Source organism: Apteryx mantelli, chromosome 9 (genome assembly GCF_036417845.1).
Source record: "Apteryx mantelli isolate bAptMan1 chromosome 9, bAptMan1.hap1, whole genome shotgun sequence".
NCBI classification, from domain to species: Eukaryota; Metazoa; Chordata; class Aves; order Apterygiformes; family Apterygidae; genus Apteryx; species Apteryx mantelli.
Window position 1 is genome coordinate 1,737,812 of NC_089986.1, and position 20,757 is coordinate 1,758,568.

Genomic DNA, 20,757 nt, shown 5'->3' on the forward strand with positions numbered 1-20,757 from the left:
CAGGAAATTGTATTTAAACATAAGAAAAAAATTTTTTACTGTAAGGGTGGTGAAACACTGGAACAGATTGTCCAGAGAGGTTGTGAAGTCTCCATTTTTGGAGATAACCAAAGCCCAATTGGATGTGGCCCTGAGAAACCTTGTCTAGCTGACCCTGATTTGAGCAGGGGGATTGCACTAGACAATCTCCAGAGGACCCTTCCAACCTCAGTTATTCTGTGATTCAGTTTCTAGGTTTGTTGAAGTATTCAGTTAACCCTGCCATTAAGAACTGAATTTCTAACATGCATTCTTCTGTATTATCATTAGGTGGATAAGTGGAGCTGCTGTTGTCAATGCCTTTTATTCTGCAAGTAGAAATCAGATAGGTAAGGTTTACCAATTTATTAACTGGATACAGCTTTAATGGCCAAATTATACATATATATTTTCTAAACACAAGAAGTGAAATGAACTTAGTATTATTGGGGTTGCAAAAGGGCCTCAGTACAGCAAAATCAGAGGTCCCACTGCTTGAGAGCAGTGACTAGCATTTTCATCTCATTTTCTGTATTGCCTCTGTGCAGAACAAGGAAAAAAGCCTGGGATTCAGCTGTGAAAGCAACAGCAGTGTGGTGTAGCTAGAAGTTCACTGACCAAGTAAATTTGGTTGTGCTAGCCATTTTCTATGGGATGAGCAGGAGTTGCACTAAGTCTTTTACCTAAAGGGAAAAGTGATTAAAAGAAAACTACAGCACTTCCCTGCCATGCAGTAAATGTGGATTCTGTTCCTTATAGCCCCTTCAGAACCCCTTTGTACAAGCTTATTTAGTATGGCTTTGGGAAGGATGCTGAATTACATCCTGCTGGTGAATGAATTGGTGAATACACCAATTCACTGACTGAACTTAAAATCCTGTAACATTTTGCATGTTCAGGCCAGAACCACGAAGTCCCATGCTTGTTCTCATGAAGCAGTACCTTTCCTCTGTAATTACCCTTATGGAAAGCAATCAGGCAAGTCTAAAACAAATGTCCTTTTATCAAGGCAACCAAATATGCTCTGCACTTGATGACTAAGTAATGCTGAAATATTAGTGCAAAGACAGCTTATCCTCATTTTCTGTTTTCCTCATCTCCAGCAGCTTCCCACACACAGCTGTAAGATCTAGTGCTCAGAAGACAGACTCCAGGGATGCAGCCTCACAGGAGCTATGCTGAGCAAACTGTCCCAGGCCCCACGGGACCAGGAGTCAGTGCTCCTGGAGCATATGTTCACAGTTCCAGAGCTGCTTCGAGTCCCAGGCCATCTGACAAAAATCCTACATGATTCTGTCAGCGCCTTCTCTAAGTAAAAATGATCAAGACAGTTTGAACAAAACATTTGGGGCTCAGTGAAATCAGCTCAGTGAAAACAGTTTTCTCAGAAAATTTCTCCCCACCTATCCTATGTTTAGCACTTCAAGATCTATTGATGAACCACAGCACATCAGAGCTCCACACCAGTATTACTTTAAGTAGTCATGTTTAAATTGCAACATTCTCAATTGTTAGCATTGCCTATCTTAAATGCAAAGTTCTAATCTATATTCTTTTATATATGGCTTAGTAAAAGCTTAAGGAATTTTGAGGCATCCTTAATTGCTGTTCTCATGGTGTAAAGTGTGCTAGATGACTTCAAGTTCATGGTTTGAAAGATGTGTCATCTCTACTTATTTCTGCTTCTTTTGTGTTGGAAAAATGAAAATGTGAGCCTGGCAAATTAAACCAAGAACAAAGCAAGTTTAAAAAAGAAGGGAAAAGTTCAGTAACAATGACATAGTTTTAGTAATGCTTTTAGGTATGAACATTTCTAATGTCAGCCTACCCAAAACCAGGGTTAAAAATAACTTAGAATAAAAGAGAAAGTATTAAAAATGCTTTTAAAGAAATAAAAAAATCAGTTATAGCTAAAGACTAGTACTGCATAGAAGCACCAGAAACCTCTGGGGTTTCTCCTCTTGTGAACAGTACCAGCTCTCTTCACAGTGCTGCAAAGTCTTTCCAAGAGTCTCAAAGCATTTTATAATGTTAATTATGCCTGACAATCTTCCTATTATATCAGTTCTGCAAGTATTATCCACATTTCATAAACTGCAATGTCATTTCTAAACCATTCGTGAGACACTATGACCCATGTATAACTCCCGAAAAAAATGTGAAAAATGAACGACCTTGTCCTGCAGGCCTTTGCACAGAAATGAAACAATATTATTTGTTTATTTATGAAGGCTTCCAAAGAAAATAATTGGCGGAGACATACTATTTTCATTGCCAGTGATGCCACTGGATGAAATTACCATTTCTTTTCAGACTTTAATAATAGCTGCCTATATAGTCCTACTTCTCTTATCAAACGGACCATTAAACCAAGGTAAAAAGTGTCAGGCCCTCTCCTCCACTCGACTCTCACAATGTTAGTGTCAAAAATGATGTCACTACTCTGCAAAATTGCCACTACCAGCAGGCGTTTCAGTAGCACCAGAGGTAATCTGAAGCTTTATTTTGGGACTATATATCATACTTTATTTCATTGCAAGAAGCACTCCCTCCTATGTAGACTTAGCACAGCTGCACTAGGCCAAATGGATGCAGTTTTCTTCAAACTTTTATAGGGTGCGCTTAATACGGTATACTAACATTTTCATGGTAGGTATTTTTCTGTGCAAATAAATAAACTAATATTTATTTAGTACCCTTGATCACATAGGTTGTGATACTACTGCTGCAGATTTAAAGGAATAGCATCAATTTATAATGGAAGAAATCAATAGAGTAAAGTCAGATTTTCCAAAGGATTTCTATTTTTTTTCCTTTTTAAATTTCTCCTGTCCCCACTGAAGAGTTAAAAAAGCTAAAAATAGCCATGCAGTCCTAGATTTTCAGATTTTAGTCAATTAGGTGATATATTAAACAGACTCCTGCAAATGTGGTGCTGACTTCTCCCACTAGTCTCCAGTGCTTTGCAATAGCTTGCACTTGCAGAAGCACAGAGTAATGGTTTGAACACACAGGGATTGCAGCATTATCAGTGTCACCAACAGGCAGGCAAGAATGAGGAGGCATGGAGAAAACTCTTCATATTGGTACAATCTTTCAAGGAACATGAAAATACAGCCCACTATGCATGGATTACTAGTATAATGCTGTTTGCACAGGAATTCAGTAGCATACAAAACTCCTATTTTTAGGTTTCACGTCCTAGTCAAAACTTTGGTGGTTTGCTAAGGTTCCTGAACTTTCACAGTTAACCCAAACTGCTCTGGCTTTGCAGTGGGTTCTAAAGGCAAAACATGAAATAAGCACTGTGAAATCCAGGATAGGCTTAAAAGAGACAAAATTGTGTTGACTTAACTGACCAGTGCTGTTTGGTTAGGGATGGCAAGACAGGGCTGTCAGGCAGGTGGTGAGGCTAAGCACGTATTATGAAAATATTATTCAACTTTCGGTATAAAAATCTGCTCACAAGGCTTTGTTTAAAATAGCTTTGGTCAGTAACTTGTAGAAAAGGAATTACTATTTGGAAGACTAAAGCTGATGACTGGCAGTTAACATGAGCCATAAATTCTTATCTCATCCTTTAGCTATGGCATGTCACAGGATAATTAAAGCAGTATGATCTTTAGAGTCGATGTCCGAAATAGCTTAGTAACACCCTTAAAACGAATTCCCTCTAAAAAGGAGTTTTCTGCAGGACGTGTAGCAAATCTAGAGCCCTGCTGTTATATTTTAGTATGGCCCTGATCCTCACTGTCACATCAGCAGCACTGATCGCAAGGAAGGCACTCAACCTCAAGGAAAATCAGCAGAGCTGCTGCTGGTAAATTAGCCCATCATATGTTCCTATAGGGATCCAGCTACCTCTGACCCCACAGGCAGGTGTGAAAATTGAGCTGACCCATGTTCCTGGCTGTTTGGGGGACCCTGTGCAACACAGTCATTCCTGGTAAAAGCATTACTGTTTTCAAACAGTTCTTCAAGAAGAAAAGTAACATGTTGTTCTTTTGTCCAGGGGTGCACAGGGTTTGAGGGAAATACTTTGTGCCATTTTCTGCCTTGGATGTTCTCAAAGTTGAAGAGTACAATCTGCCTTTTAAATCCCCAAATAGTTGTGCTTACCTCTTTCTTCTTTAAATCACTGAAATTTATCACATAGGAAGAATACCTATCCACTTGGACCTGTATTATGTAAAAGCAGTCATGGAGTATTGTTTTCAAAGGGCAGATTAAAAAAAAAAAAAAAAGAATTCTGACAGCTTACTCTAAAAATGGATGAGGTGACAGAGTGTTAATTAAACTGAACTGAAAACCTGGGGAACTGCCTGCCTTCAGAAAGGGAAGATGGTCTTATGTTATCAAGCAAAGGATAAGCTGAGCTACCAGAGTTACGGTTGTAGTATTCCAAGCCACCAGGATTGATGTGTACCATACTAAGTGCCTCACTATATAAACAATAATCTCCAAAAAAGAGTCTTCTGATGCTGTACTCTAGATATTGCTCCATATTGCCAGTCATTAAAATGGCTTATCACACAGTATGGCATTTGCACTCTTGTCTTTACTATCAGTATTTCCCGATAACAATTGGCATCAAAACATTTAGACATTTAATTCCATGTCAAAGTAGCAATGTGATAGAATGACTATGTCAGCAGGCAGCAGTTTGCACAGGACAGCAGTAACAGTTTCTTTTCCAACCTGTTTATTAAATTTCAATTTTCCCATGGTTCTTTCTCCTCATGAGAGAAAAGGTTAGAGCCACACTGGGATTTATACAAAAATGCAAAAAGTATTTGTTTTCTTTATTTTTCTATGTGAAACCTGTCATTTAATTTCTCTTTTTATTCAAGTTTTGTGATGTTATAAACATCTCACTCATGATAAAAATTAATACTTTGTATTGCTGCAAGAGTAAAGTATAGGGAAAAGGCCTACATGAGATATAAAGTTTAACAGAACTCTTTATTTTATACTTAAGAACAAAGTTTATTTTGTGTTAATTCTTCATTTAAAGAAAGATCACAATTACAACATGATTTCTTTTTGCTTATTTGATTTTTTAAAGGCCTAGAAAAATGAGCACAGAAGTGGGTGAAAAGCAGTTCTTTGTTCCAATTCTTCCACTGCCAGCATGACCTATTTTTATTGATTCTAGTGGGAGAATAAATTCCTCTGACATTGACTTCTGGCAGGGGCAATGATCAAATAATTTATTCCTTCTAGGGGAACACCCTCCCACCTTTCATGATATTGTGAGGTTTATTTAATAAAGATACATAAGTCTGACAATGCTAAGTGCTGTAAACTGAAAGATTATAACTGCTTCTTTGCAAAGCAAAATAGTAACAAAGACATAAAGCAAAAGCTGATCACAATTTTCTAAGTATTTGAAGAGCTATTTTGCTTTACCCTAGGCTGGGAGTGCAGGGGGAATGAGGGGAATGGTCTCGCTGAACTGTTTCTACTACAGGCACTATGATGTGTAAATTCACATACTGTTGCTGAAAAATCTGAGGGAATGGCCTGACTTTATTCTGTAGAAGCCTATAAAAATGGCCTGTTTACACTGTGCACGCAGAATAATAAAACAGTACCTTAACCATGTTGTTTTTTTGCAGTCTTCCCTGCTGGCATTTTGCAACCCCCTTTCTTCAGTGCAACCCAGTCCAAATCACTGAATTATGGTGGCATAGGCATGGTCATCGGTCATGAAATTACACATGGTTTTGATGATAATGGTAAGGCACTGAGTTTCTAATCACAAAACTTTTGGTAGATAGCATGTTTTACATACTTTAGTGCTTAATCATTCCAGAGAACAGATAAAGTGAAGTTGCCAAATATCGGACCAAATCTGGGTTTATTAGGGTTTATAGTATTGTTCCCCCTGATGATTTCCAAAAGTATCAGCCAAAGAATTCCACAGATGCTACTGTAGCTGCAAGGCTGCAGCAGCAGCACAGGATATGGCTGCACTCAAGGGCTTTTAATTTAGTTGAAGGTCCCTTACTTTTCCCAAAGGTTCCATCAAAAGCATACTCATTAGAGGGTAGAAATGATCAGAAGCTGTGAGTGACTGCGAACAGGGTGTATTACTAGGCCAGCCTAGGTCTGAATTCAAAAGTCAAGCCATCAGACCTGCTCTTCAGTCACGTTTCATTTCTAGACCCACACTACGATCAATTTGGCATCCAGTCACAGGTAGAACATGCCAGGCTTCCTAAGAGAGCCTTAATTCTATCTTGTAATCCAGTGTGAATTGGTTTCTTTTCCTCCTTAGCTGGAATACAGCCCTTTTAGAAAAAAGAAAAATAAAAGAGCATCATCTGTGACTGCCTCATTACAGAAAATTTTTGCATGAGTTAGTATACTTTACTTGGTACCCCTCTTACTGCATCAAAAACCTCTTTTCTTGTATACATAATTCTGTTAATGCATTATTACAGGCAGAAATTTTAATGAGAATGGAGACCTCCTAGACTGGTGGACTGAAGAATCAGCACGCAATTTTAAGGAGCAATCTCAGTGTATGGTGTACCAGTATGGAAACTTTTCATGGGACCTAGCAGGTGGACAGCATGTATGCCATATTTGTTTGTAGCTATCAATGCTATTTTAAATGAGAAAACACAAAATCTTAAGTCCTTATACACAAAGGAGTCCATTTTCTCAAAGGAGAAAAGAGCAGAAGAGATTCCTAAAGATAACGGTAAAAAATCCACACAGATGCTGACTGTTGTGGAAGAGGCAGGATTTACATTCTGTATGAGTGACAGTCCTTGAAGCCTTTGCACTGACTTTGGCCCTCAAAGGCTAATTCCCTGAGAGAACAGAAAAAATAATTTATAAGGTTGAACCTGAGTTCTCTGAAGCTTGATGCGCAAATAATATATATCCCCATTGAAACATCTGCCTGCTGCTTTCCTCCATTCAAAAGTTTCTTGCACTTTCCCCAAGACAATCATCTGGACCACACAGCAAGAAGGTATGAGAAGAATCAGGGTACAGCAGGAGAGGAAAAGATGATATGGCAGGAGAGGCAGTCAATCTAAATGTGACTGCATTTATGGCATTCTGCACACTTAAAATCATTAAGCTTTCAGTGGAGTATCTGTTTCTGGAAGCTCTAACATCACAAGTACAGTTTGCAGAATCACGTCTGTTTTATGTCCCAATAAGATCAATATTCCATTAACTCACAGCAACAGGTAATAGTTATGTTGGAATTATTCGTGCTGAACAAGAGCCCTGTCTGATTCCTACTGAATACAAGCTGCAAAATTGCCATTAGAAAGAGACAGGTACGTCTGCATAACACACTTCACAGCCATGTCATTTTGGGGAACGACCAAACGTTCTGCTAATGCATCCTCATTGTTTGTAGTACATGCTCTAGCTTTAATCATTTATGGATAGCTTAATTATCTCTACAGTGCTCCCACTCTGGTACCATAGTGATTTTACTGTTCCAGGCTGGCACTGCATATATTTCAAAGCTACAGATAGCATGATTTCAACCACAGTTGCTAGCTGAGGTGCCTATATTCTATCAGCATAGGTACATATTACACCAGTGCAGTTTTTATTTCACATCGCTGCATCTTCCACACAGCAAGTAAATACCAACCCCTGGGATCATTACTGCACAGTAAAGAAAGGAAAGAAGTTTACTGCAACAGCACTCAACTGCATTGCATTGTGAAAGACCAGTTACTTTCAACATCCACCTTGTTTATTTTGGAGTTCACTAAAGAACCCTGCAGCACTGAACTGTGACACCACCTAAATCTGTAAGGAACAAAATTTCTCTTGGGTTGGACCTTCTGCAGTACATGCTGAACGAGAAGACACATACGGGAAATATTTCTCCAACTACTGCAGTCTATTTTTTAGAGGCTGACAATACATTCGGTCATACAGAATAGGGAAAAGATAAAACTCCCTACCCTGAGTCGGTTTGCTAAGTTGCTGGGGTCACCAGAGTCTATTAAAAATAAAGGAGAAGAGTATTTCAACATTCTTTTATTCTTCTGCCATTTTGCCACACATCAAATTTAATCTAATGATGACTCATAGGTTTTATAGCTTTAAATATCATAGCCCAATGTTTGGGCTAAAGGTCAAAAATATAATTTCTTAAAAGTAAAACGACAGATTCTCCATTGCCAAAGCTTCATCATCTTCAGTGATACTTTACTGATTTGCTAATACTATACCTGATTTACTAATACTATACCAGCTACAGAGTTATGTTCTAAGTATCGTGCTACTAAAGATCTACTTAATTTGCCTCAAAAACAGCAAAATACTTAGTGACTTTACAGCAGATTTGCTGATGTCTGTTAACTAATAATTTAAACTATCCGGAGTTTGGATTTAACTTGTTTCATGTAATTTGTACAGATTCTGCCCTTTTCCTCTAACTGAAACTGTGATAAGAAGCTGAGGGTTAAAGACATGGAGAAAATAGGAAGAATGAACAAATGAATAAGCATCAGAAAGTATGAGCAAAAGAGATATGAAAGCCTAGAAAGCTGCCTGTATGGGAAGGAAGAGGATTAGGGAAAATAGTAGTATCTGCTTGGGTTTTGAGACAGGGGAGGCAAAGACTTTTCAGAACATAATCTTCTGCTAAAACTTAAGACTTTAAGAAAATTCTCCCCTTTAAAAAAGTGAAAAAAAGTGCAAGATTTGGCATTACACGTACTGGACAAGCTCTTATTTTGAGAAAATTACATTTTTCCTTTCTGTCTTTACAGCTGAGTGGAATCAACACACTGGGAGAAAACATTGCTGATAATGGGGGTATTAGACAAGCATATAAGGTAAGAAATACCCATTTTTCTATCTCAGCTGAAACCAACACAGATTCAGAAAATTCTTTCCAGAGCCTTTGAAGAAGAAGCAAGGTTTTTGCATTAGCGACAGGACTATACCTACTTTGTCACTGAGGCATAGTTTAAAATCATGACCAGCTGTTTTATTTCTTTCATCCTATTAATTACTTCAGAATAGGTATTATCTGTTCCTAGCACACACTGGCTTTTTCAGCTCACTTGCTTTCTCTTTTTTTTTTTATTGTTTCCCTTTGTGAATAGGGAATTTGTAGAATGAAAACATTTAATGAATCAGTGTCACATTTGGACCTTCACCTAACTAAACTGATGATACAGAACAGCTGTCTGCCTCTGGCTGTCTTCACCAGTTTTTGTTTACTCCAGGAAGGAGGGACAGAATGATGCTGTTCCAAGCTCTATCCATAGAACAGTCTCTGCCTACATGGGACACTATTTACCACAGCCTGTTCAAAATATCATCTCATGCAAGGGGCTTGGGTCACCTGTGCAGGTATCCAGAGATGTCAGTGACTGCTGCTGGACTCCTCGTGCTAAGCCTTCCATGGGGAGCCTGTATGCTTTTTGGTTTTCCTTTCACTGTCTTCCCAAAATAGATACTTAGCTTCTTAGATTTGCCTCTTCTGAGACTGGAAGTAAAAACAAGTAGAGGTCTTCTCTTTGGGACAGCAGGCTGAGAGGTGGGAAGCAGTCAGCTTTTCCATGACCATCTGCTGTCAGACAGAACTGTATCAATCTGATGGCGCAGGCCTTTGTAACATGATCTTCCCCCTCCTTCCCCGAACCCTTTGTTCAGTAGTGAAATATTCAACACTTTTGACAATTGGAGTGCTATGATTCCGCAACAGAGTGCCCCCGGGACGCATGGGTCAACTCACACTTCTCAAAGGTATCACCACAACTTCTGCAAACAAAGCCATCAGCAACACTTAGTTTACTAGAAATATAAGTGTGTGAAGACAAATACAATTATTAATGAGAATTTAAAGTATGATTTGGCAGCCTAAAGGAGGTGTCAATATGGCATATTATATTAGTCTGACCTTCAATTACGAGAACATTTGTGCATAAACAAAATAGTCCAAACCTATGAAAAAGTATACCCTGTCTGAAAGGAATGGGAGTAGCCAGAGGAAAATTATAAAGTCAGAAGTTACTACAAAAAAAAAAAAGAAGAAGACATTCAGAATTATTACGACATCATTTAAGTAACAGAAAAAAGGTCCAGAAAGAATCTTGAGAGCTCATCTAGTCCACTCCCCCCCAGTAGGCAGAATCAGCTACATCTGTACCATTCAAACAAACAGTGAGAGGTTCCAGTACCTCCTGCGTACAAGTCAAGTGCCATTACATCTTTGCTTTTGACAGTGGAAATAGAGAGCAATTTATTCCTTTCTTTTCTGCAACCTTTTACATATTTGAAGACTCTTACATACTTGAAGGCCAAGACTTCTCTCCTTTAGACTAAACAAACCCAGTTCTTTCAGTCTTTCCTCACAGGTCATGTTTGCTAGACCTCTGCTCATTCTTACCACTTTCCTTTGGACTCTCTCCAGTTGATCCACATCTTTCTTGAAGTATAGTGCCCAAAACTGGACACAGTGCTCCAGCTGAGACCTAGCCAGTGCCAAGTAGAGTGGAAGGATTATTTCATGTGTCTTATACAAGACAGTCCTGTTTGTACTTCCCAGTATGATCTTTGCCTTTTTTGCAATACCATGGCACTGCCGGCTATTGTTTGGCTTGTGAGCCACCAGAACTTCCAGAAGGCCTGTTAACCATTCACTCCTCACCTTGTACTTGTGCAATTGATTGGTCTTGTGCAGTTGTTCAGCACCATCTTTAGCCTGAACACTTATCCAATTTGTCAGCATTTTTCTATCAGTAATGATATACTAACAATACATTGACACATGGTCTTCATGAGAAATACGCGAAAGCTGCTGTTCTCACTGTTGAAAGGTTTTGAAGTCTTCTGCAATTTATTAAAAAAGAACAAAACCTGTAGGTTTACTTCTAGTCCATTAAAAAAATTCAAAATTTTGCAAGGATAAAAATTCTCCTTTTCATAATGCAGCATTAGATAAATAACAAAACTCCCTTCTTCACTGCAGAATGAGTTTTATGCTAGTAAAACTGGATCCTGCATTGCATTCCTGTAAAATTGGAATTCTACATTGCATACAGGAAAAGTATACATTATCATAAGTGTATTATTTTAGACTCTAACCCAATAGGTGGCAAAAGCATATGAAATTCATTTATATAATTAACTTTTGAGAGAAAAATTATCTGGAAACAGAACAACACACGTTTTATAGAGTAAGTGAAGAGAGAGATTTTTGCCACAGTTGAACCTTGTTAACCCACACGTCTTAACTCTAATGGAAAGAATGAGGGTAGGAAAGAAAGATGAATAAATAGAGGAGGAAAAAAATCCTCTGGTCACATTAGTTGTCTTGGAGATCACTTGCTCCTCCTCAAGCAGAGGCAGCCCAGAGGAACTCAGCACACTGTGGGGTCTGTAGGCAGGGTGTTACAGAATTATGTGAGACATCTCAACTATGCTAGGCTCTGGGCCTTAAGAAGCAGTTGACCACCGTGCTTTCCCATGGAGGTCTTTACTGTGCAAGGTGCATATTGAGGGCAATTGACAGTAATTCCTGCAGATTCTGTGGATCAGGTGAAAGAGCTGCTGAGGATGAATCTTCATATAGGCAGTTAGCTCTGAACTAACGATGGATTTGGAGGCTGGTTTAATCACAGAGCTTGCTGATGCCTCACTACATCTACCTTTATGATGATAACAGAGAATCTCACAGCCATTTTCATTATAGAAGATAGTGTTGTGTGTTTTTTTTTTTTAAAAACATGGAACAGTCTTGCCTTATACAGTCATTAATTAATCATTAATCCTGTGATTTTCCAGAAAATATATAACAGTTCAAAGGAATTGGATACATTATTATAAAGCTGAAGTACAGTAAAAACTCTGTAGCTATTATACTTCAGAACACAATTCTCCTCCTTTGCATTCTTAAGTTTTTCCCCTATGAAAAGATGCATAGTCTAGTTATCTGGTCTAAAATCACTCCATCTTTCTAAAATTACTCCATTAACTTTTTTTTTTTTTGCACTATAGTAGATTGCCTTCTTTAAGCTTGTTTCTCCTATCATTTATTCCAATACAAATCAGGCAGTTTCACTAAACCCAGTATAAAACACGACTATAAAGTCCATTCGGTGAGAAATCTTTCTTGATACAATCAGGCCACTGGTATTCCAATACTACAAAATGACCCCTTTTTTTCCTGCTTAAGGTTGCATGCAGTAAGATGGATGACCAACATTGTAGTCCATGCTGAGTTGTGTCAAAGAATCAGTGTTCCTCCTTGTCATCATTTCATTTTAACAGTGTAGACAGGAAGCTGTAACGTTTCTACTCAATTCATTTTGCAGGCCTATGAAAACTTTGTGAAAAAGAATGGGAATGAAAAACTTCTTCCTGGCCTTGAAATGAACCATAAACAGCTGTTTTTTCTGAACTTCGCACAGGTATTTTACACTTCTTGATTGAAGGCTGTAAAAAAAAAAAAAAAAAAAAAAAAAAAAAAACCCTCATGTTTTTAACAGTAAATCAGAAAGAGTAGGCTGACTCTTTCAATTTTAGTGAGAGCTGGCCGAGTTGCTAAGCTGAACAGCGTTCACTGCAAAGTACAGAAAACAAAGTCCTGTTAGGTAATTTTAGTTCTTCCTCCATACATGAATACATCCAGGAATAAGTCTGGTAGGCAGTTTCTTGTGCCCAAGCACCTCTGAGAGTTTTGATGACAGTGTTCTTTTTTTTAAAAATAGAAAATACATTTTTTCCTCACTATGTTCTAATGTGAAATTTATTCTCACAGCATTAAGTATTTCATAGTGAAATGAAAGCAGGTCTCTTCCTGGAAAATCTTACTCCTAACAAATCCTTTTCTTTGTTACATGCACAGGTATGGTGTGGAACATACAGACCAGAATATGCTGTCAACTCCATCAAAACTGATGTACACAGCCCAGGCAAATTCAGGTCAGCATGTATAATAATCTTCAGCATAAATTCTAAGTGCAGCACAGCTTTTAGCTATAGATTTCAAAGAACCCTATGCCAATTTACCAGGGTGGATTTCAGCATATACAAAGTGTACTAGGATGGCACTCGGAAAACAGTTGAGACAGAGGCTGACCCTCTAGACGTCACAGCATTACAGAATCACAGAATGGTTGAGGTTGGAAAGGACCTCAGGAGATCATCTAGTCCAACCCCACTGCTCAAGCAGGGTCACCTAGAGCACGTTGCACAGGATCGCGTCCAGGCGGCTTTTGAATATCTCCAGAGAAGGAAACTCCACAACCTCTCTGGGCAACCTGTTCCAGTGCTCTGTCACACTCACAGTGAAAAAGTTTTTCCTCATGTTCAGATGGAAGTGTCTGTGTTTCAGTTTGTGCCCGTTGCCTCGCGTCCTGTCACTGGGCACCACTGAAAAGAGTCTGGCCCCATCCTCTCGACACATTGATCAGATCCCCTCTCAGCCTTCTCTTCTCCAGGTTGAACAGGCCCAGCTCTCTCAGCCTTTCCTCATAAGAGAGATGCTCCAGTCCCCTAATCATCTTTGCAGTCTTAGCATAGCTTTGTGCTGACAGAAACAGGCACAATCCTTCCCAAAGATCTCCAAAGCAGAATTGGGGGGGGGGGGGGGTGTCCTAACCCATGAGGCAGTATAACTTAATTCTGACCACAATATTGAGAAGCTTTGAATAGTCCTTGTCACAGGGATACAAACATCACCTGACTTCTGTTACCTAATATGCGTGAGAGCTACAACAGAGTCCAGTCACTGTGCCTGGGATCCAGTGTCCTCTGCTAAAGATAAAGGCAAGATCTCTAGTTAATTTGGAAGGATTTTACTCTGCCAAGCATGAGAAATGATTCATCTTCCCATAAACAAGAATATAGACATGAGAGAAAGGTCCTTCTGTTGACAGCCTTTGCCTAAAGATGCTTAGTTAAAATTAGAAACCCCCCTGCCATCTAGAGCTAGAAATGTTCTTTTGTTTTAGCAGAGGGTTGGTGTGTCTTTGGTGCATTACTTCACAATGTCTGCAGCCCCGAAACTGGGGCACTGCTGTGCCACGTATTACACAAGATCACTATTTGTTCTCTCTTGCAAGACTAGCAGAAGTGAGTTGTAGGTAGAAGATCACTCACCTTCAACAGTAACAAACCTATATGCTGTAGTGCAGTAAGCAAATTTGTATACTCTGCCTTGCATATCCATCAGTCTTCCCCAGAATAGGTGGGCTTAATGTCAATAGAGACACGAATATAGGATGCTTAGTGGTCCAGTATGGAAGTCTTCTTGCCAGATTAGGATCTTTTCATTTTAACTTAAGCCAGAACAACCTGTTCAGCAGTAATGTAACTGTTTTTGCTCTAGTAAGTCTGTTTGGACAAGTCCCATGAGATCAAGTAGCACAGGAGACATCACAACATCAGCTGGCTTTGAAAGGCTGTGTCATCTCCAGGATTCACATACACAGTGGCTGACTTCTTTTCTGATACAATCCAGTACATTAATTCCAATATCTTTCTTTCAACGGCTTTTCACCGAAGAGTTATTCTGCTTATCCCACATGCTCGAATATTTGGTGAAAGCAGTGACTGTTCCTTCAGTTGCCATCTGACTGGCACTTCACTGTGGGTGGGTTTTGTGCTATCTGCAGATCTCTCCCAGAGGCAGTCTATGCATGAGGTCCTACAATCAGCTGAATTTGGTCACAGTGCTAATGAGGCTCTGCAGCAATTCTTCAGAACTTTGCCTCCTCTTTGCATAACTCATTTGTATTATTTCATGAGCCCTTTAAGTTCACTAGTTGTACATCTTTCTGTAATTAAATTTGTGTATATTTTGGATATATAATGTTATGTATTGCACTGTCCTTGCATCAACATGAAAGGCTATAAACTTTATATCCAATTACACAACTATTCATGACAAGTCATACTAATATTTTTAGAACTTTTCAATTTTCAGACTTAGGACTTTTAGACCACCTTAGAGGTCTAAAATAGAAAATGTTTCAGTACATGAGACATACTATGTCATTAAGCAGTAATTTTGTGGGTATTAAACAGTCACAGCGGCCCCCAATGCGCTTAATTTTATTTTACACCTGCTACACCAACTGCAAACTATTTCTCTTTACAGGTAGGACAGGCCATTGTTCATGAATATTGTTATTTGCATAGTAAAATTTTATTTTATGGACTGACAGCTCCGAGTACTGGACAGGTAGAAGCTTTTATCCACTAAAAAAACCCACAAACCCACAAAACACACACCCTAACAGGAAGATACCTTAGATTAGGTAATCAAAGGAAGGTGAAAGAATTTAAGTAATTTTTCAGAAAATGTGGTGTACTTGAGTGGTAACATTCAGTGTTAAAACATAACAAGTGCAGTAACAGTCACAGGTCAAGGCCTGCTTATTTACCAAACCGCTATGGTCCTAGGGACATTAGTGAAGGAAGCAGAATTCGTATTCTAGTGACACTTACTTTTTTTATAACAGATGTAAATAGTGTTTTATTAAATACAAAATACTTTTCTGCTCTGTTTCTGGCAAAATCCCGGTCTAGGGGTCCTAGTCCCAGGAATGCTAAAGGCTTGCTGCATCACTTAAACATATGAGGTTTTTTCATCATTTCTCTGTGCCATCTCCTCTGCTGCAGCTGACTTCTGAGGCCAGTTAGCAAATATTTTTGGATTTGATCTTTTAGAACCAGTCAAATTGTTACACATCAGCTGCTGAACTTCACCTGTTTCTGCTCACCACTCTGTGGACACTTCCTGGTTCTGCTGAATCTTATCATTACAATTATTCACAAAATAATCATGAATTATTCACAGAATCAGTTCTTCAAATAATTCCTGATCCACAATCAATATGGATCAGTATCTGTATTTGACATTTAAAGCTAAAGTTGTTTTCCCACATAGGTATGTGCATGGTGTATCTCCCTTCCTCAAGGGAGGAGCAATTCCCAGCATATATATTCAGATATACTCACAGTTAAAACATTTAAAAACTACTTTAGCTGGATAGTCTTCATAATCACTTGAAATCTGCTGTTTGTATGAGTGTTTTTTCCAGGAAATTTATTCACTGGAATATTTGTGGAGACTATCCAGAGAAGCAGTATGATCTTGGTTAAACTTGAGTGATTTGAAAATACAAATGAGTATTCACTGGAAAGTTTACAGTGTTCCTCCCTCTACCTCAGAGTTTTGCTCTCCTTTCCCAGGGGACCTGTCACACAAACAGAGCTACGAAAAATTCTCAGTGGAAACTAATGACAGGCAATAAACCTGTTGCTAGTAAAATAAATGGAAGTTTTGTAAGAGCCATCAATGAAAAAGGGACAGGCCCTATGGTTTTGGGGTTTGCAACAGAAAACATACAGACCGAAAACAGAATACTGCCACCATTTTAGGTGAAAGGAAAGCAATAGTCAGAGCTTAGAAATACAAGCGTTTCCCACAGTACTTTGGATGAAGCAAAAAAGTTACAAAATGTGGGGGTTTTTTCTTTGTTCTAAACAAAGAGAATTAATAAGGCCAAAATGTTCCTGTTTTGTTTTAAAGGGTCATAGGATCATTGCAAAACTCTCCAGAGTTTTCTGAAGCATTCTCATGCACCAAGACAAACTACATGGACCCTGCTAACAAGTGCCGAGTTTGGTGATGGAAGTAAACCTTGCATCTCAAGAAGCTTTCCAGAAAAAGAAATTCTAAACTCATTTTGAGAACGGGAGGAGGGAAGAAAATTGAGGGAAATATACTACAAAAGTCAGGGTAATTGCTGGCAAACAGACAAACGTAAAACAATGACACATCAAAACAATCTATTTCTCAAATGAACAACTAATACCAAAGCAGCAATTAGCTGCTCTAGCTGATTGGCTGCTCTTCCTATGACTGAACCTTGCAGAATCGAAATCACTTGACACTGTACAGTAATGTTTCACTCAATTAATCCTGTTCCCCACTGGTCAGCAGGTTGGGGTGGGGGGGTATTTGTTTTTTTCTTTTAGTGTCAAAGTAGAACACTATCTCTCACTGCTCTGAGAACGTGCATTTCTGATCAGACAGAGGAAGGAAATATTAGGTAACGCATGGCTTTAGACATCGTAATATGACAAAGAGGTAACAGTTTATATCAAAAGTGTCAGACTTTGTACCCTCTGCTGTTACGATAGATCAGTTCTACCAAATGTTTTCATTTGCACTTGAAACCATTTATACAAGAGGAGTCCAAAGACCCATTGTAATTAAGTAACTTCTCAGTAATTATTCCACTGCGTATTAACTAAAGTTGCTATTTACATGAGTTTATTTACTGCTTTCCAGCCAAACTAAAGTTGTAGGTAATTTATTAATTTTTCATCATATAACCTGTAATATTGTGCTCAAAGACCCTTTCATAATTTTCTAAGCTTTTTCTTGCTTTCTCTGAAGGTTGGTCTTTTTTAAAGTTTCTAGTAATGTATAAATCATAGTTTTTATATTTAATTGAGCTACACTTTTGACTTGAAGTATTGTAATATATTTTATCAGTGGCTGCACAGAATTGGGAAATTTAAGTTAATCATGGTATCAGGCAATAAGATAAAGTCTACAAAACTGAGCTCTCCAGCTGAGTATACCAACTTACAAGTTTTCAGACTGACCTTCTCAGTGTTTGGGACCCAATCCTGCACATACTTTGTACATGTTCTGATTGATGTCAGTCCTCACATCAGTAAATTTGCACAGCTACTTGCAAGAATGGAGCTTTAAACAAGACAGGTAAAAGGCTTTAAATCTGCAATAACAGGTACTGAACATCCTCATGCAGATTGCAAAGGAACTTACTGCTTTGTGTATCAAAGCAAATTGAGACTTCCAAAAATAGGTACCAGATACCTCAGATGACTGCTACAACAGGTATATTTAAAAACCTATGTTCCTTTTAGCTTTCCGAGTTTGTCATCTGATAAAAACATTTTGATAATAAACTGAAATTGAGTCATGTTACGTGTGTTCCTTTAGAAAGTATAAAATAAATACATTATCTGTAAATAAATTCCTATACCTGCCCCAAGCACTACATGCCAACATCTGTAACAGCTGACAAAAGGAGAATTCAAATCATTTCACCCTAGTTTAAAAACTAGATGTTTATAGGTTATATAGTACTCAAGGGAATTATGCTAAAATTGCCTGCAATAAACCTGCTCTTACAAGAATTTGCCCCAACAGTCTGGTAAAGAAAACACAGAAAACTGAATCCTTGTCAGGAATTCCCAGCAGGAAGAGCCATGTGTAACGCAGGAGCAATAGCAAAGGCATTCGGTAGCAGCCCCTACAGTTCCATTGCTGCTGGCAGCTGTATCTGCAGTTTCTAAGCAGCAATAGAAGGATCTTTGCTTGCGGTGCATCCCTGACAGTTCAAGTGGCCAAGACTGGCCACAAAGCAAGCTCCTGCAGGCCTCTCTGAATGCACATGATGTCCAGAGCACAGAGACTGCTTTCAAGGGCCTCACACCCACACTATTCTTCGTCTACTCACTGTTCTCTAAGCCCCTCCTGACCACAAAAGTGCAACAAATAGTGAAAAGGACCAGGAGTTACAGAAGTGGAAGGAAGAACAAGAAGATGTTTAACAGGCTTTTTTTCCCCCCTCTGCTGGACCCCTTTCTTCACTCCTCTCCGTCTATTTGTCATAGGTCTTTTTACACTCTTCATCAATAACTTGATTATGTCCAAATGAAATTTAGTCCTTTACATATTCAGGGCCACAAAACTATGAGACAGGAAATATTATACCCATTTTACAGACAGATATAGTAACATTTACCAAGGATACAAAAGAAATTCAAAGAGTAATAGAATAACCAGTGAATTACTAAATACAAAATAATTAATGTTAAATGCAACTAAATCACTAAATATAGACTAACTTGTGAATAGAATAGCAAATATAATATATTCTGTATAAAAACATGGATGAGTCGATACAGGTAGATAAGTTCTAAGCACTGTTTAAGAATGGATCAGCAATGGCTGAGCTAGCTTTTCTGATAATACTTTTTTTTCCCCACTGCCTGCTAGACAGCTAAAAAGCTGGGAGAGAACATTTATTGTTGCTGAAGATACATATTTCTGCCTCATTTTCGACAGCAGGCACAGCATACAGCCAAGATTTTCACCTGTGTATGACCTATACACACATAAAAATAGCTTCATCTTGTTTCATGTTAGCTCCTGATCTTAGTTCTTTTAATGGAGCAGGAAAGGTGAATTCATATATACTACCAAAGATAAGGTCACTTCTTTCAGTCAGAAATAAAGCTTCCCTTACAGAAAGTATCCAACAAAGCCCTGGCCAGATACTGTTTGATGAAGCAAACCGTACATTTGACAGCTAGGTTAGGCAAACCTCTGAAGCCAGCTTTTACATTCACAAATGACAAGACTCCCTCCCACAAGCCCCCATTTCACTGTCTGCCTTTTTTCCCCTCCCCCCTTTCCCTCTCCTCATCTAATTTATTACAGACTATCCACTTATAACAATGAGCTAGGAGTTTGGAAGGGTGTGTGTGAAATATAAACCAAACATAAGACATATGACAAAAGTGAAACAGCACAGTTTCACTAGTCATTGTTGACTGTGCTAAGAGGGCACAAGTATACTGCTTTCATTACATGAAATCAACCAAACGGACATCTAGAAAATAACCTATGAAGACTCTGATTTGATCTAAGTATTTTTGAGACTAAGAAGGGTTTAAAAAAGGGGAGAGGGAGATGTGGACAAGGTAGGAACCTAAATACTCTTAACTGCAAAAGTCACATTCACATATGTCTCTACATCTAAATACTTAAAACAAACACACACACACACAAAACAAAACACACACACCACACTGTAAGAGATCTCCTCCTTCACTGCTCTACACAACTATGTTGGCTATACTAACCACCGGCTCAAACATTTAGGAGCAAAGGAGGCTACTCATTTACTCTTTGGAGCAGAGGTGGGAAAATAGAAGCACCCTTGGCTCCACTCCTCATCAAAGCAACTGAATCAGAACTACATGGAGTTATGACTACTGAAATAAGCCCTAGCAGGAAATTATCACACTCTAGAGCCAAGAAGAATCAGAGAAGTCATCAGGACTCTGCAGCACACGTCTGAATCTCAGTGTTTCCTGATATGCCCTGCCCCAGAAGTAGTATCATACAACACATCATCAATTCAGTCTTCAACATTTTTACCTAGAAGTCATTTAGCATATCAGCTAAGTTTAGCAAAGGTGAATGGTGTCATTTCAAAATATCCAGACATGCTAAAAATCCATGGCTTCCATCATCTTTCCTAAATTTGTGCATTGCCTGTCCTTCTTGCCCTCCACTATTTGTAAACTGATGAGTTCAGTGGGAATTCAACATTAGAAGTGTACTGCCCTGATAGCCCAAATGAGAAATCTCTAGCAAGCTAGGACTATAAATCCACTGACTTGCTGTAATGCCACCTTAACTGTAGGGCCCTATCTGAATCTCAGAGTTCCACAGAATTAACCATAAAAGAGCATTTGAAAGCACAGGCCAGGAACTTTTAAGAATGCATTAAGGACTTTTAATGAAAGACAATAGCTCTAGAGGCAGGTGTTACTGGGGTTCATTAGGGAGATGAAATTTATACCACCTGTTCTTAATGAACAAGAAAAATGGTCTAAAAGGACAAGCACTGAAGGAAAGCCCTTGGGCACTTTCCTAAACTGGAGATTGGTTGTCCTGGA

At 38.7% G+C, this 20,757-nt stretch overlaps 1 protein-coding gene across 3 annotated transcripts in view; it reads left to right on the top strand.

Moving 5' to 3' along the window:
- Positions 1-17,984, top strand: part of MME (membrane metalloendopeptidase) — a 57,918-nt gene extending 39,934 nt beyond the window's left edge. The window contains exons 17-23 of one of the 3 annotated variants that reach the window (XM_067302219.1): positions 310-368; positions 5,637-5,756; positions 6,465-6,598; positions 8,778-8,843; positions 12,333-12,428; positions 12,866-12,942; positions 16,559-17,984. In XM_067302219.1, coding sequence (XP_067158320.1) covers positions 310-368; positions 5,637-5,756; positions 6,465-6,598; positions 8,778-8,843; positions 12,333-12,428; positions 12,866-12,942; positions 16,559-16,658 — 652 coding nt within the window. In that variant the 3' untranslated portion in view covers positions 16,659-17,984. Of the gene's footprint in view, positions 1-309; positions 369-5,636; positions 5,757-6,464; positions 6,599-8,777; positions 8,844-12,332; positions 12,429-12,865; positions 12,943-14,350; positions 14,762-16,558 lie in introns of those variants that run through there. The other 2 variants (XM_067302218.1, XM_067302220.1) reach the window with 2 other exon arrangements.
- Positions 17,985-20,757: the final 2,773 nt, after the last annotated feature.